The 18371-nt window shown below is 45.3% G+C and overlaps 1 protein-coding gene across 2 annotated transcripts in view; it reads right to left on the bottom strand.

Annotated features, from left to right (window-relative positions):
- DHRSX (dehydrogenase/reductase X-linked) overlaps positions 1–18371 on the bottom strand; it is a 255325-nt gene that overhangs the window by 65736 nt on the left and 171218 nt on the right. For both annotated transcript variants that reach the window (XM_019485425.2, XM_059720939.1), the window contains one exon: positions 7947–8154. In XM_019485425.2, the coding sequence (XP_019340970.1) occupies positions 7947–8154 (208 nt within the window). The remainder of the gene's footprint in view (positions 1–7946; positions 8155–18371) is intronic.

Below are 18371 nucleotides of genomic sequence, written 5' to 3'. Positions count from 1 at the left end.
AGAGATTGACATCATATATCTGGACTTTAAAAAGCCTTTGATCTGGTGTCCCATGATCTCCTCATGGAAAAATTGGCCAACTGTGGCCTTGGCTACATCACAGTCCGATGGCTGGGGAATTGGCTCTGAGGTGAGACCCAGAGAGTGCTAGTCGACGGAAGTGAATCATCATGGCACTCCATGTCCAGTGGTGTCCCCCAAGGCTCTGTCCTTGGACCTGTACTCTTCATCGTCTTTATTAATGGTGTGGACACATGTCAGATGCGGACTGGCCAAGTTTGCCGATGACACCAAACTTTGGAGTAGAGTCTCCACACCCGAGGATAGGCTGGTGATCCAGGCTGACCCTGATAGGCTTAGAAAGTGGGCAGACAAAAACCTGATAACATTCAATATGGATAAATGCAAGATATTCCACCTCGGGGGGGGGGGAGGGGGGACACCTGCAGCACACTTATAGGCTTGGCAGTGCTACGCTCGCTAGCACCATGGCTGAAAGAGACTTGGGGGGTCATGATTGACCACAAGATGAACATGAGCCAACAATGTGATGTCACAGGTGGTAAAGTGAACAAAACTCTGGCTTGCATCTATAGATGCTTCTCAAGCAAATCTCAGGATGTCATCCTCCTGCTGTACTCAGCCTTGGTGAGGCTGTAGCTGGAGTACTGCATCCAATTCTGGGTTCCACAATTCAAGAAGGATGTGGAGAAGCTTGAGAGAGTCCAGAGGAGAGCCATGCAAATGATCAGAGAGCAAGAAAACAGGCCTTATGAAGAGAGGCTGAGAGCCATGGGACTCAGTCCTTCAGTCTGGAAAAGCACAGGCTCAGGGGTGACCTGGTGGCAGCCTATAAGTATATAAGTAGTGTTCATCAGGATCTGGGGGAACGTCTGTTCACCAGAGCATCCCAAGGAATGACAAGGTACAATAGTCACAAACTCCTCCAAGATGGTTTTAGGTTGGACATAAGTAAAAATGTCTTTACCCCCGAGGCCTGAAATAGACTTCCTCCAGAGGTGGTGCAAGCACCTACTCTGGACTCTTTTAAGAAATGTTTGGATACTTATTTTGCTGAGATCCTTTGACCCTAACTGACTTCCTGTCCCTGGGGCAGGGAGCTGGAGTCGATGATCTTCCGAGGTCCCTCCCAGCCCTAATGCCTATGAAATCTATGAGATTTGGGTCAAACCGGTTTATGCAATGTCTGCCCTAGACTCCTTTCTGGTTTAAGTTAAACCAGCTCCCTAGCATCCCAGATGCTTTGCAGCCCTAGGCTGGACTGGGCTGTGGTCTTTGCTCCAGAGAATAGGCAGGTTCCTCCCCTCTCTTCCAGAGCCAGAGCTCTGGGGGGACTGCAGGCAGAGCAGGGTCTGCCTGGCTCCCCTCACTGCTCAGTGGTCAAGTAGGGATTCTCCCCTTCCTCCCTCAGCATGGACCCTAGCCCAACAGACCCTAGGCATGTGGTATGCTAGCTAATGCTGAGAGGCATCTGTGTATCACAAATTTCACTGGGACAGGCAGACAGGACAAAAGCAGACAGAACACCCCTTTGCGCAGCAAGCAGAGGAAAAGCCTGAGACAGTGCAGGCCAGGGTGAGAGTTTAATCAGGTCAGCACTGTGGAAAGGAAGAGGGGGCTGCTCATGTGCCCTCCGGCTTCAAGCCTGAGCCACTGCAGGGATGTGCCTGCATTTTTGGAATGAAAAGGGAAGGCCTGTCCACCTCCAAATTGGTTCAAGCTTTGCAGGTTAGACTAACCTGTAAAGATTGAATCAATTCAGGCTCAGGCTTTTTGAATGTCTTTCCCTGGGGGAAATTTATAGAGGCCTAGAACCAAAGAAGGAAAGGTTATGCGATGGGAAGTGCATAAAGCTGTGATTCACTAGATCCATCTGGCATGCAGAAAAAATGCATGCTGAAAGGTATAGCAAGCCACAGAGAAAAAAACCCAACCATGATGAAATACACAAGGGGTGCATACAACCATTTACCACACCTGGTCTATGTTCATTTGGCTCACTTTAAGCTACGTGAATATAGACCAGAACTGGCATGTATAAACATCTGTCAGTCATAGGAACTGCATAGGGAAACTGGAATAAGTAGCTCAGGATTACTTTACTTCCCCTTTCTTTTTTGCTTTGGCATATGGAGTAATATCACTGCCAACAAAGGAATGTCCCATATCACAGGCCCATGAGGGCAACCTGACATCCAAAGTAATAGTCAAGTTTACTCTGACTAGAGGCTATGACAGTATCACACCTAGACCCATCTTCTTTAAACATTTACTAACACCAGGCAAATCACATTATGCTTCCCTCAACTATTTCTTTTTCTTTAGAGTTTTATTTCACTTGGGTGAACGGAGGAGTAAAGCATACGATAGCTATACTCTATTATTTTAAGAACATAAACAGCCACTATGAAATTACTTAAATCACCATTATGCAAATGCTGGAGCTAACATTTCTTTTAATTAACCTTTCACCTTGAATAAAATAGTATTATTCAAAGCAAGAATGAAGGAGTATGATTTGCCGTATGGCTCTCTTTGTTGGTTCATAGCAGTTGAAAATGGACTGGATCAAAAGAATCACAAAGACGTTCTGTTTAGTATATTTTTCAGCAAAAGCACGGGGAGAACAATAGTTGCTCTTGTGAGTTTCCATTTTCAATAAAACAGATTAAATAGGCTACGCTCTGCCTGCACAGACTAAGCTGTGTCTTAGTTTCATATGCCTGGGCGGGGGGGGGGGGAGGGGGAAGGTGGCATGGTATGAGAGAGTGTGTTTGTAAGGGAGGAGGAGAGCAAGGTGGGGAACCTTCCACAGGAGAGAAATGAGACCAGTGGTGAACAGGCAAGGGAAAAATAAACAGAAAGTAAAACAACATAGACTAGAGTGTAGAAATGAGAGAAGGAAGAAAAAGCATGCAGAAAGACAAATAAAGGCAAGGAAAAAGATGGAGAGAAAGAGGCTAGAAGACTAAGATAAAGAAACCCACTTAGGTGAAGAGGAATAAAGGTGAAACTGTAAATCATAAAAACAGAAATCAATAAACACCTTAAAAACAGAGAGACAACAAGGGCCAGAGGTATATTTAATAAGAAGAGGAAGCTACAAATTGATTAAAGTGCATCAGATACAAAAGCGAGGGGCGAATGAACAACAGTGGCTTGTGAATCATGGGACAAATCAGGGCACCGAGAGTTAGAAAACAAGCATGAGTAGGGGAAATACAAGAAAAAGTTGCAACACAAATTTGATTTAATATTCTTAATGGCAACAGATCTGATCAAAATTATTTCTTGTTTTGGTGTGTTGTGGCCAGTGTGGTTAAGATGGTTTGTGACTCCGAACCGAAATGATGAGCTATGGGCGCAAAGAAAGTGAGATCATTATTATTATCATGACAGTCTGTATTCAACAAGGGGCACAAAGTAGGAGTGGCAGGGAGGGACATCTGTAATAAAGCAGAGAACTGAACCGTCAATCAACCCCCTATTCAACTCTCTCTATTGTTTTAAGTAAACTTCTGATAAGGTAGGCTCAGACAGTCAGAGACCTGAACCAATTTCACATCACCAACTGCCACCAAGCAATGCAGCTCAAAATTAGGAAACCTTCTGTGAAAAAAAAATGTTTTTGCAGTCCTCTTAATTGTAATAAGAACAAGAGAGCATAGTACAACACTTGAAAACTGTGGTAATTTGGAAGAGAAATGGAGAGAGAGACAGAGAGAGAGAGAGGCAGTATTATGAAACTAACCATTTTGGCTACAGATACATAAACATTAGGGCTGTACAAAACTTCAGTCCCTGATTCTATTTGGTGGAGATTTGGCCCTCTTCGGTAGCCGTATCTCCAAATCCAAACTGAATCAAGAGACCCATTAATCTCTCTGAATCAATTCAGAACCCTCCAAATTGATTTGGAGAGATTCAGAAAGATTCGACAATTTGGACACAGACGCAGCTTTAAATGTTTTTTCTACATACCTCAAGGTACCAGGTGGCTCATGAAGGCTGAGATGCTGGGGCTGATGGAGCATCCCACAGGAGCACAGGGGGGCTCCCCAGAGCACTCAACAGCAGACCTGGAAGTGGACCAGAAGCACTTCTGGTCCACTTCTGGGTCCACTGGGGAGCATGCAGGGGGCCCCCCCCGAGCCCACCTGACTTGGCAACTGGTGCCTCCAGGGTCTGAGGGGCACCTGAGGTTCCCCTGTGGCTGATCACCGAGCCAGGGGAACATGTGGGGGGTGGGCAGTGCGCTCGGCGGTGGACCCGGAAGTGGCTTGTGAATGCTGCGATGTTGGGGTGGATGCAGGGTCTCACAGGAGTGCAGGGGGGTGGGGGGCCCACGCGTGCTCAATAGCAGACCCGGAAGTGGACTGAAAGTACTTCTGGTCCACTTCCGGGTCTGCCATTGAGCATGTGGGGGGCCCTCTCCCGCACTCCTGTGGGACACTCCATCCACCCCATCATCACAGCATTCACAAGCCACGCCTGGTACCTTGAAGTATGTAGAAAAAACATTTAAAAGCTGTGTCTACAGCTGAATCGCTGATTCTTCCAATCAGCATAGAATCGGAGACGGTGATCCAAATCAACAAATTGAATCAATGTCCCTGATTCGGGCCAAATCCAAATCAAATACGGCCTGTTTCACAGCCCCCTAATAAACATGCATATGCTTTCAAAAAAAAAATTCCTACAGATTTGTGTACTGCAGGGACTTGGTTTTTCCTTGCGTAAGTCCAAGATGGTGGTTTTAATTAGTGTGCAACTGAACTTCTGTGATGTGGAGTTGTGATGCAACATTTCTAAGGAGCTATGAATTGTGGAGCAAAGGGAAGACAGAAAAAAGTTTAGGAAAAATGAATCCTTTCCTTGTGGGTCCTTTTCCAAATACAGTGCAATTTAAATATAATCTAAATTATTACAGGAGAGAATTTTGAAAGCAGGGTTTGTTTGGGTTTTTTGTTTTAAATAAGAGGCAAAGCAAGGAAAAAGAAGCATTTAGGGAGGAAGTATGATTTTATCTACTGCAAGGCTTACTTCAGGGGTTTCTTTTCTTTCCTATAAATATATAATTTAATTAGTCTATAACGTACAAATCCACCCCGCCTTATTTAGTGTGTGTGTGTATACCATTTTTTCACATCCATTTACATCCATTAAAGTTACATACTGCTCTGTATCACAAAACATCTGCAGCATCTTGTGGTGTCAGTTTGTGTGAATGGTACAACACAGCAGTTCTGTAGACTAGCCTCCACTCATAATGTGACCAGGTACCGGGGGCTTGTCTATTTAGCTTTGTGCCATCCCCAAATCCCAGGAACATGTTGTAGCTGCCTTAGAGTGGCCCTGAGCATGCAGGAAAAACACACGAGACTAAAAGTGCCTTTGGTGCATTGCCTCATGTTCAAGAGTTCGCATGTAGAGCAGGACAGGGAGTGTTTCAGATAGTGCCCCAGGCTGCAGCAGGGATCCAGACTAGACAGGTCTGCTCTTAAACAGGAATCTCCCTCACTTCAGGAGAACCACTTGGGTGAAAAAACTATTCAGCAGTGTAGGGGGACTATAACCTAGCACTTAGAAACTAAGCAGTGATTCTCTCTCCTCTTGAAAGAGGCCTGTCTCTTCAGGCACACAGCTCTTGTCTTCAAACTGCAGTGCCCCTCTTGAAATCATTGACAGACATTTCTCTATGGAAGTTCAGAGCTCTCTAGTCAGGCAAAACAGAGAAGAAAGTACAAATGATCAACTTCATTCTGCCCCCATTTTCACCTCTGCAACTCCAATGAAATTGGAAGGAAAAGGAGCAGACTTTGGCCCAAATGCTGCATACTAAAAGCACATCAACATGTTTGCTGAAAGAGAGGGCTGAGACGCAATGAGCTACACCTACTCGAATTTAAACCTTTATGTTTCCTTGAGAATAGTTGATAATAACAAATGCTCAGTGATAAAGTTGATCATAAACTAGAGGCATGCTATGAGTTCTCTCAATGGTAAAGGAAGCATTTCTCACATACAGACATAGCAGAGCTGCATTTATTTTACATTCTTTATCCTATTCCAAAGAAATACTAATTATATTACCTTTTGTCCCATTGTGCAGTGCTATGTATATCACAGACAATGAATATGTACATCAGATGCTGAGGAGGAGCAATTTCCTTTGGTTGTTTTACAAGTGAGGGATTAAGCCACAATTATGCAACATATTTGAAAAAAAAAAGGATAATACTGAATGTAATCATACATCAAAGACAAGGCCTTGACAAGGTTGATGTGTTCACAAGTAAAATGTTTTCAGTGAAGCCTACAGCTGTTCTGATTTTCAGGTTTTGAGCCATCACAAAATCTCAGGCTACATGATTGCTATGATCCTTGCTAAGCAACACAGGCAGAGAGATTCATAGAGGTTAGGAACTGGAAGGGACCTCTTGAGATTCATCAGGTCCAGCTCCCCTGCACTTAGGCAGGAAAGATTGCTGGGGTCAAATAACCCCAGCAAAGTGCATGTCCAGTCATTTTTGGAAGATCTCCAGGGTAGGTGATTGTACCACCTCTGGGGGGAGTCTGTTCCAGATCCTGGACACTCAGTGATTCTGCATGGGAAAATATAAGCAACTCATAGCTTCTGTATGAAACCAGTTGAAACCCTGTGACTTCAACCACAAGAATAACTGTTTTAATTTGCCTGTAACTCACACTTGAAATATTTTAAGTGAAACTCAAACTTCTCACTCAATCCTAAAGAAGTTACACAACTTTTAGGCAATTACTTATGGTACTAGTATTAGGGGCTGGACACTTAGCAAAAAAAGATTTGCCTTTTCTTGAATGAAAAAGAAAACAGACTTCAAATTACATGGGTAAGTGGCCATGTAGCTATGATGTCCCAGCTAAAAGAAAATGCATTCGTATAATTTTGAAATTCCTATTTCTTCAGTGCTTCAGAAAGATTCAAAAGAGTGACACAACCAGGGGAAAGGGAGGGGCAAAGGGGTGCAATTAGGAGGTGGGGTGAGCCATTACATAGGCTGATCAATGTGGTTATAACAGGAAAGAATGAAACGAAGTGCTGTATGGTTGGCAATCAGGACCAGCTGGGTAGTTGCAGCGTCAAATGGCACAAAAGCAAGTAGCCAGTAAGCTGAAAGGAGTAGTAGGGAAGTTACAGGTTAGTAGTAGAGGGAAGCAGACAGGAGGGCTGCATACAAGGACTGCCATCTGAAACAACACAATGGCTGCCAGTTGGCAGGGTTGTTAGGGAGAAGCTTGTACAATGTGCTTCTGGCTGCTTAGAGAGGAACTGTGTGCCAGCCAATCGAGCTGCCAAGGAAGCAAAGGAAGACAATGTGTGGGCTGGAGAGAAGTTAAATGTGAGCCAGGTAGGTACAGCTAGCCAACTTTGTCAAATCAACATTTCTCCAGTAGTGCTAAAAACCCTTTAGGTGAACAATGATTCCAACATGCCCCAGCAGCAGTGCATTTCACTGGGAAGAAGTTGCACTGAGGATCTCTGCAGCGACAGGCATCTGCCTAAGAATGTCTGACTGCAGGATTGGGGCCAGAAATTATGTGAATGCATTAGGCAATAATTATTTGAGTCCAGAATCTATTAGCATTTATTCAAGTCATTTTGCAATGTTTCAGTTATAAAGAATCGTGCACACTGATCACAGTCAGTCTGGTGTTTTCATTCATCAATCACCATGGCATAAGAACCAAAAGGGGATCAAAGGCTTTCAATTAATAAATGTGGTTATAGTGTATTTTTTGATCTTACTGATGAATAAAAAGGTTCCACAGGCTAGAAGACTGGTATATAAAAACATCACAATGTACATTCAGCAATAATTTGGATCAACTTTAATCCATGCAGCCTTATGGCAGATCAGCGAAAAGCATAAAAGAAGTCATACCTGCTTTGTAGATCATTAAGGTGCAATTCGCCTACATAATGAACAGCTGACGAAACAGAGATGACTCTAGCATTGAGACTGTGTGTTCCTGATTGCTTCAGCATATCCAAGAGGAGGTTAGTCAATAGGAAGTGTCCCAAGTAGTTCACACCGAAGTGCTCCTCAAACCCATCCTCTGTTTTCCTTTCAGGGACCAGCATCACCCCAGCTGAAAGAGAGAGGCAGAACTTGGCTCGATAGTAGATGCATCTTTCCTGGCATCCTCTCCTCAAGTTTTAAAAGCAGTCCACAGTCAGGATAAAAGCCTTAACAGTTTGGCTAGGGGATGAGAAGGAAGCTGGAATAAATCTGTCCCATAAATACTATCAAGACTGATTTTACATACATTTATGTGTAAGTACATTTTTTATACATTTACAAATATATGTATACACACACATGAGTCTCACTTACATTTAAAAATAGTGGATAGAGATGGTCCTAAGCAGCATGTATGTTGATTATTAAATATGTAATTCTGTACATCTAAAGTTAGCTACTTAACTCCATATTTAGACCTCTAAATAAAAGTGGCTCATAATATACCTACCCTTCACACTGCAGTGTTGCATAGACATACCTGAACAAGCTTTGAATAAGCCAGCTTAGGTACCAGAAACATACTCAGTCATGGCTTGAAGGATATCTGGGCAAAATAATTGCTCTGCTTCACTGAAAATTTAATTGCCAAACAAATGCTATTAGGCTACAGGATGCCTGAAATCAATTATTCCTAGAGAATCATGGGCTTAACTGTGGCCCACCTGATAAAGCTCACATCCAAGTTCAAGTCTCAGCTGGCAAAGAGTCCCTAAGAGCAGTGGAGTTCAGGCAGGAAGAATGGGAGGAGACGGAGAAGTGACATCCTGTCAGTGGCTGATGATTTCATTTACAGGATTGCAGACAACAGCTTAAATACCTAAGGGTGCCTATACATGTGCAGCAGAGCTCCTCTGATGTGCTGTAATTACAGTGCTACAGAAGACTCAATTAATCGAGTCTGCTGGAGCGTAGTAATTACCACACTCCAGCAGACTCCAGCATCACATATCAGAGTCCCTCCCTCTCTCCCCCACTCTTGGAGTACATCTATAAATGCCTTAAGGGTGGGATTACATGTTGCAATTAGCTTAGTTCTTGCTAAGAGTGCTTAAAACTTGAACGATTGTATGTTCCAGCTTGTTAAATAATGCTAAGTACCCTTTAGGCATCTTATGGTTATTAGGGTTACTGTATTTCCAGTTCCAAAAAAGAAGACACCTGTTATGCAGGGGTGGGGGGTGGGGAGGAGGTATATGACTGTGTGGGGCAGAGATATGCTGGTGCCCTGCCCCTGCCTGTTCCATTGCCCCTCACTCCCAAGCCACAACCCCCACTCCCTCCCAGCCTGCTGCTGCCTCTTGTTCCTGACCCGCAGACTGCTGGCCTTCTGGTGCCCCTCACTCCCAACCTGCAGTACCCTACCTCCTTGGGCCATGCTGGTGCCCCTTACTCCGAGCCTGCAGCCTCCTGCTTCCTCCAGCCATGCAGGATCTCCCAGCCACCCTGCCCCTGCAAGCAAGGGCACTGGCCCCAGTGCCACCAGCCCAGCCACGTAGTTCCCTGCTGTCCCTGAAGGGCCCTGATGTCCCCATCTTTTGCTGGAGGCACAGGCACCTCCCCTGCCCTGCTGCAGCCCCAGTGCCCAGAAAGCTTCCTCCACTGCTGGCAGGTACCCACCCCCTCAGACACACCCTGCCACACAGACGTATGCGCACACACATGCACATGCAGACATACGCGAGGCTCCCCCCCCAGCCCTACAGAGAAACCTCAAGCCCTGACCCTCCAACTCCAGCCCTCCACAGACATTTGCATCCAGCTGCCAGGGCTGTTCCCATCACCCTGCCTGGCTGTATGCTGGCCATGTGCATGTGTGCCCTGCTTTCAATCACCCTTCCCTGACTTTCTCCCAGCTCCAGGAAGCTCTTTGCTTGGGCAAGCCAGAAAGAACTTTGAAGCTGAGCTGACCAAAATCCAAAACATTTGATCATATTTAAAAAAAAATACGCTCAGATGCAGATCAGAGGATCCAAAAGGAGGACGTGTCTGGGAAAACCCGGACATATAATAACCCTAGTCAAGACGTTGCAAACACCTGCATTGGACTAAGGAGCCCTGGCATTGGCGGTGGCTGCATGCACGCCTAAGGGCACACGGTAGGGAAGAGGCCAGGGAAGCACAACTTTGGCTTCTCTCCCGCTGCATATGCAGCTGCCTCCAGCAGAGTCCGGCCAGGGCTCAGCCGATCTCGTTCCAGCTGTTTACAGCCTCCCTGCTGCCTGTTGTGATCAGCCCAGATTCCGTGATGGGTGTCAGATGCCTGCCCAAAGCCCAGACCAGCTGTGGCAGGAAGCTGGGAGGCTGCAAGCTGTTGCACGGAGGTCTGCAGAGCCTCTGCCCTGCTTGTTGGCAGGGGAGGGGCCAGGGTTGCAGTGCCCCAGTCCCTTCCCCATGATGTGCACTGAGGCATGCACACAGCCACCACTGGCCTTGGAACAAGGCTGGGGCTCTGGACCCCAGTGCAGCTGTTTACAACCTGTCTGCTGCCTGCTATGAGCCCAGGCTCTATGGCCAGCAGCAGTTGCATATGCATGTGGTAGGGAAAGGGCTGGGGCAGTGCAACCCCAGCCTCTACCCTACCACCCCACGCCTGTGTCACAGGTGTCACAGTGAAGCCCTGTCATCATGTCCTCCCCCTGTGGGGCAAGTGTGATGGGGCAGGAGGAGCCCTGCTCCCCACAGCTGGGAGGGAGGTATGGCAAGGGGCTGGGGGCAGGTTGGGTGAGCAGCCACCATCCAAGCCAGGTAGCAAAAGCAAGTATCTTGCCTGCATCTGGCATGCACAGGAAGGGTGGTAAAGCAGAGGCAGAGCAAAATACTGGACATTTGATGACATTTGAAAAAACTGCCTGGATAGAGATGGGAGGACCCAAAAAGAGGACGTGTCTGGGAAAACCCAAACAATTGGTAACCCTAATGGTTATGCCACTTCCAGGGAGGATTATCATTGATTGGTGTTAGTTATCTAGGTTTAAGCTTGCTTCTGAGCACTCCCCTGATGGAAAACAACCAATTTGGAGTCCTCCAAAATCCCAGGACATACCCTTCCCAGCCTTTCCCATTCTCTTGCTCCAAGAACAAGCTTTCTACCCTCCTGAGCTCTACAGCAGCTGGCAAGCCCCAGGAAGGAGCTGCGGAGGCCTGGGGAGGCTCCTCAGCAACCCACCCACATCCAGCAGCCTCCACCACATGCCTGCCCACTGCTTCCCTAAAAAACTGCAGCCACCCAGTTGGAAGACACTGTCCCTTTATACTTGAAGGAGCAGCTGGGAAGATAGCAGGAAGGGAGGTGCTACTGGCCCTGGCCATGGCTTGAGCTTCGTTCCCTGGGAAGGAGGAAAGGCGGGTGTGAGACAATAAGCAATGTGGGGTCACAGGTCTCCAGGTACAGTGCCCTCAGGGCCTGCATCTCTTACTATCCACAATGTATTGAAACCAGTGAAAGTCTAGAACCTTTACTTTTTGCTCTTTTAACTTCAATCAAATACAAATGATTGAAAAAAACCTAACTTTTATATAAACCCACCATGTTCATGTTTTTTCTACCTCCAGGCACACTGCTCCCTGTTTTTGTCCCCCTTCCTCTCCCCCAAACAGGGAGATCCCAGGTATGGGCTCAAACATGCCCCTACTCACCAGTGCCCTAATGGCAAGTCTGAGCAGTGCACATTAGAGAGGGTATTAACTCTTACTGCAATACTAATAATTAGCATATGATAACCTTAACACTAACTACCATTCCTTACAAGCTCAAACCTAAGAAGGAAGGGAGCTGATTGTAGAGGGATTTGCACTTCCCCAATAAAATAAATGTGAAATTCAGAACGAGCACCTCTAATTGAATCAGAAGTTAGGATGGATTCATGTTTAGCTCATAGCAGACAAACAGCCTCTTTTGGGCCAAGGGAATATTTCCTTGGCACAGGCATCATGGTGGACTGCTTTGGGAAACCTTTTGTTGGTATCCTTGCAAGCTGACACCTGGGAGGAACAACTGATACTTCCCCTCTATAGGGCGTTGGTCAGACCGCAGTTGGAGTACTGCGTGCAATTCTGGGCGCCACACTTCAAGAAGGATGCGGATAACCTGGAGAGGGTACAGCGAAGGGCAACTCGTATGGTCAAGGGCCTGCAGACCAAGCCCTATGAGGAGAGACTAGAGAAACTGGACCTTTTCAGCCTCCGCAAGAGAAGGTTGAGAGGCGACCTTGTGGCTGCCTATAAGTTCATCACGGGGGCACAGAAGGGAATTGGTGAGGATTTATTCACCAAGGCGCCCCTGGGGGTTACAAGAAACAATGGCCACAAGCTAGCAGACAGCAGATTTAGACTGGACATTAGGAAGAACTTCTTCACAGTTCGAGTGGCCAAGGTCTGGAACGGGCTCCCAAGGGAGGTGGTGCTCTCCCCTACCCTGGGGGTCTTCAAGAGGAGGTTAGACGAGTATCTAGCTGGGGTCATTTAGACCCAGCACTCTTTCCTGCTTATGCAGGGGGTCGGACTTGATGATCTATTGAGGTCTCTTCCGACCCTAACATCTATGAATCTATGAACTGTGGCAGGAGACAGTACTTCTGACAAGTTGCTACTGCCATTCCAACTTGATAATAAACTCTAAGCTGGTAGATCTCAACCTATTTTAAACTCAGGGTACCCTCAGTAGACTTGGAAAATGCCAGCTCTTAGTCTTTTTAACTACAGAAAAGTAATAAAACAATTCTTCTGCTGCAAAGAACTCAGAAAGACCACAACAGGCCAGAATGTTTAACACTGAATTCCTTTCTGAAAACTCTGGTTTACCTTGTGAATCATATTTGCACACCTAACAGTGCCAACATTGTGTGACACCCCCCAACACCCTTGAAGGGATCTCAAGGAACCCTGGTTAAGAATCACAGTCCTAAGCAACTGTGGAGAGGTCTACGTCAGGTTCTGAGATCCCTGCATTATAGCAGGTGTCCTTTTGAGTACTGACATGCAGCCAAATGCCTAGGGCACAGGGACAGTGGGGACTTCTGGTTACTGCTGCAATCACACAGCTTCCAGCAGCAGCTGCTTTTAATTCTATTTTATTTTATTTTGCCTCTTTCCTCTCTCCTTCACTTCCAAGTCAGTCCCCCGGGATGCTTGCCCCATTCATCCTACCCTAGTTATGCCATTGCTTTTAACCTCTGGGGATACAACAGTTTAAAGACTGAAAAGGGACCTTAACCACCTATGCCCTTAACTTCAGCAACTATGATCCACTACTTCTAGGAGAACCAACCATGTGCCTTGCTCCCCCCCATGTAGAGAAAGACAGTATGTCATCATTCAGGGCATCATTTCTAAATTCTGCAGCCAATAGAATTCTCTTGACCAGACTCCAAGAAATCTTACTGTCCAAGGACCTAGTTTAATCCCAGAGCAAAGCACAATCATTACTGCCAGGATTTCTTCTCCCTATCATTTTTGTCCTGAAGAGGTAGTCAAATGGTATTAATCCAAAAACATATTTGAGAAACTGAGATATCCTTCAGAGGAAGTTCACATCACATCAAGGCAAATAAAAGAAATCCTGAAATCTGATGGTACTGTTCTGTTTGCTGAAGAACAACCATTCTAGCCATAGAGCATATGCAAAGCAAACAACAAATGAACTTGTTTGTTTAGGACACAATGTAAAACCTTGTAAGTGTAGCAGGATGTCTTTTTTAAATTATTAACCACCCAACATTCAGAGGATACTAAAAGTGGTACACTATTGATTTTCTTTTGCCTAGACATGTCATCAGCTTTACTCAGGGGTCCTGAAAGGTGAACTAAAAGTATGAAGGCTATTTCTGTTTTTCCTCCCTACAATAAGCGTGAGATTATTTCATGCCAAAAATATGCAGCATTTCCAATTTACGCCCTCCCTGAAAAGTAACTGAGAAATGTATTCGTATTCTTCTGATAGGGAGGCCCTAAAGTAACCTCTTAAACTAGTTTCATTATAAATTGCTTTGGGATTAGTAGCTCTCTCCAGTGTTTATGGAATAGATGTGAGCATGGATTTAAACAAGAAATGGTAGTATGTAGACTGCTGGCGTCAGACAATCTGTGGTTAGATAGGACTCTCTTATATGTTATTTCTTCTGAGTTAGCTGGATTGACCCCAGATACTGTTGTTTAAGATGATACCACCAATACAGACATGATACTGGAAAATTCATTAATAAGTAAGCTTGTAATGGGCCTTTGCTTTGCAATTGGTCAGCCATAATTATTGAACTATCCAAGCAAAGAACTGACAGTATTCATAGAACATCACAGTGATTTGAGATCCTCCAAATGTACAAATAAATGATCATAAGCAAAAACATTCTGCATCATTAACTATCCCCTGAAAGACTGTACTTGTAAAGATATAATATTAAAGTCCAGTGATCTGTACTTATATGTACTGTTCTATATATAAATACTTTCATTGTCTAGGTTTAATGACAAGACATGATAATTCCATTAACAGCAGATATTAAAAAGTAAACAATGGAAATTTTTATTGTTTGAAACTATGCATCTTTGATGAGAAATGTCCTCCACAGGGATTCTTGTTTTCCCCATTTAAAAACTACAAAGTCTCTGATAAAAACCCAAATTCTCCAATTAAATTCCATGTTTTTGTCTGATTAAAATGAAATGCCGATATATATACATTTGTTCAGCTGAACACAAAGTTTTATTGATATATTTACAGTTTTAAAGCAGTTCAGAAGCCTACCAGTGCCTCAATCATTGTAATAAAATAAAATTCTAAATACTTACCTATTTTTGGCATTTGATTTTGGTTTTTATCATAGAAAATCAGAGCTTCCCCTGCCCCTTTTGCTCAGCAGGACTCAGGTCCAGCTGTGGTTGTTCCCCCTGCTTTGTGACAGTAAGCAGCCCTGATATGCCGATGCCCTGCCCCTGCCCACACTGTTGCCCCTCATTGACAAACAACAGCCCTGCACCCCCAGCCCTGCCAGTGCCCCTCACTCCCCACCCACAGCTCCCTGTCCCTGCCAGTGCTCCTCGTTTCCAACCTGTAGCCACCACCCCAGGTGCCTTTCACTCCCAATCCACAGCCCCATGATCCTGCCACTGTCCATTGCTACTCACCCACAGCCCCCCACCCCCACAGCCCCCTTCTGTCCCCCTCAGCCCTGCTGGAAGGGGCCCCCAGCTGCCAGGGTACAGGACCAGGGCCAGGGTCTGCAGCCTCCTGCCCCCACTCAGGAGTGCCTGAGCCAAGGCTGCCACCTGTGGGAGGTGGTGGCTGCTGTGGCCACAGCAGAGCATGGAGCCCAACTCCTCTCCCTGCGTCCCCCTAAGGGGACGCCTTGCCATGGTGGCATGACCAGCATGGGGCTCCTGGTGGTGGCACTGAGCCTCCCACCCACCCTCTGTCCTACCATGCTGTGTCCTACACACTAGGCTGCAAATGCCCCCAAGGAGACAGCAGCAGGATGGGAAGTACCATGCCTGCATACATCCCCACCCCGCACATAAATCTGGGGGGCATGTGTCCCCCCCATGCTCCTCTCCTCCAGAGTGCATGCAGCAGTAAGGATTTGGCCTCCTGCCGTTCCCCAGAAGAGCCTCCTGTGGCTTCATCCTGCTCCCTGGCCGAGCCCTGTGGCCATGAATTCCTGCCCTGGCCCTGGGCCGCATGCACTGCCCCCAGCTCCAACCCTGCCCCATTCCCTCCCTCACCATGGAGGCCTCAATCTGCCCTCCCCTGCAAAGACATACCTGGATGAGCTGCAGGAGCTGCTCTCCACACTGCCTGGCTGCACATACATGTGTGCGTGGGCACATGCATGTGGCCCCCTACTTCTGATTGCCCTCCTCCCCCCACCAGCCCCACTGAAAGCTGGAACTCTGCCAGCAGGCAAGTGGAAGCCCATCATTTCCCATGTTTTTCTCATTTAAAGGAGGAAATCTGTGTTTTTCTCCTTTAAAGAAAAAATCCACTTTTTTTCCATGGCAAACAGAAAACCTCCATCCCTGCTCCCCAGACACTGCTTTTACTGTCATTTCCTACAAAGTAACTAAGGCAGCAGTGCTCAACCACCAGCCTGTGGATCAGATCTGAGTGCTGGATCATTCAGTCATCCATGGGGAGCTCTGCAGGCTGGATAGCATGGACCTGCACTCTGAATTATGTATGTATGGTTCCTGATCTTAGCATGCAGGGCTGGACAGGCAGTGTAGGGCCCTGATCCCAGTGAGAGACAGGCAGAGGAGGTGTGAGGCTCCAGGGCCTGATCTGGGTGGAGTCACCAGACCTGATTCCTGCATGTAGGATCCTAATCAGGCTATGTGGGGCCAGGCAGAGGTAGTGCAGGCCCCAATCCAGCTTGCAGACTGGCCCCATGTTACTCCTCTAGCCCCAGGAACAAAAGATTGAGTGCCAATGGTTTAAGGGAAAAATGAGTGAAAAGGCCTATTATGCTATATTAATAGGGTGATGACTGTTGTTGGTCTTATCTCATGATGCACAAGGCATAAATAGGAGGTTTAAGACTGGAGTAATACATGATGCAGGTCAGACTCAAAGCTTCTTAATGGTTGTTGGTAACCATTCCTAGTAGTCCTTCACTTTCATGAGCAAAAGCTTCACTAGAAGTACTATAAATAAGGCATTTTATAAATACTTCATGATACTATAAAATGTTATTTCTAAAAGCTTCAAAAACCAAAACAAAAACCAAAAAAAAACCCAACGAACCAAAAACTGAATTCAAGAAAGTTATATTTAAAATGAGCTACTTCTGTTCAAAACACATATATATATCTATATATATAGATATAGATATATATGACATATTTAAAGGACAGTTTAAGGGATATATCTATATCTATAAGATATATAGATATAAGGGGGGGAGATTATATATCTATATCTAGATATAGATATAGATATATCCCTTAAACTGTCCTTTAAATATGTCATATATATATATATATATCTATATCTAGATATAGATATATAATCTCCCCCCCTTATATCTATATATCTTATAGATATAGATATATAGATTTATAATCTCCACCCCTTAAATTTTCCTTTAAATACATCAAACATGGCTCAAACAAATAAAGGATATAAGATCCCACTTCACACTGACCAAAATGTGTCACCCCTTCTCTGCTTCTTCTGGACTCCTGTTCTAGATTTTATTGCTAGTTTTTTGCAGGTAAATATCCCTCTGTGATCCTGGTGGGTACTGAGATGGCTTGAATTTATTTAGTGTAGGGGCTAAACATATATAAAAATGCACTCTTCCTAGGTTTTATGTTATTTCTTACTATTTACAAAATAAGAGATGTATATTGTATAAAAATGAAGGTCCCTGGGGAAAAAAATGAATAGGGAGCTATTCCTAAATGAGACAGTAAGGTCTTGTCTATGCAGTGTTATTGTTTCGGGGGGGGGGGGGGGTGGTTAAGAGTATGGTTTTTTGCCTCATGGTTTTACTCACTAGTTTAAACAAATAAAATAGGTATGCTAGTACAATCCAGTTATACCAGTAAAAAATTCTCTGATGTAAGTATAGATTATTTCTCTTTTGTAGTGGAATAGCCATATGGAAGTAATCACCCTTTACACCACTTGGTGTCCACAATGAAATGATTGTACTGATTTATCTCTGGCCTGGGTGTAGCTATATTGATAGCAAACCCCAGGCATATGGACATTCACAGTATAGCTGTAGTAGTGTCATATGTATGGGGGCACAGTCCCTGATTCCTAAAGCTTGGCTGGCAGAAGCTTCTAGTAATATATCGTCAAAATCCCACACCTCTGATAATTTTAGCTTATTTTGCTTATGGTAAGAGTGGCTTTACTATGGTAGGACACAGCACAGTTTGGGTGGTATCATCTGTATCCACACTAAAAGCACCTTTCACCTACAAAATGTTCGTAGTGTAGGCATGGTCTCTCGCCCTCTTCCACCCGTTTCCCCCCTCCCCACACACAGAACAAAATAAGTTATGGTCTTAAAGTGGCAAAGTCAAATGCTGCAAAGCCGTAAAATGGCAGAAATACAGTTGCCTGATGCAGTCTTTACTGGCATGATCATATATTTTTCTCCTACTGAAGTAACTAATAGCAGTAGTAGAATCCACCCCTCCCAGCCTGTTTTCCCTTGTTTCACAGACATTAGTTAATAGCAGAGGAATGGTGACACTCAGGAACTCTGGGGGCTGTTTCAGGCTCTGGGGATGAGTTCACTCTCATTGCTTCTGTCCCTTTCCCTGATACCCGACTCCTGC

Source organism: Alligator mississippiensis, chromosome 1, assembly GCF_030867095.1.
Source record: "Alligator mississippiensis isolate rAllMis1 chromosome 1, rAllMis1, whole genome shotgun sequence".
NCBI lineage: Eukaryota > Metazoa > Chordata > Crocodylia > Alligatoridae > Alligator > Alligator mississippiensis.
Note: the sequence above shows the minus strand (reverse complement) of the source record. Positions and strands in the feature narration are given on the sequence as shown.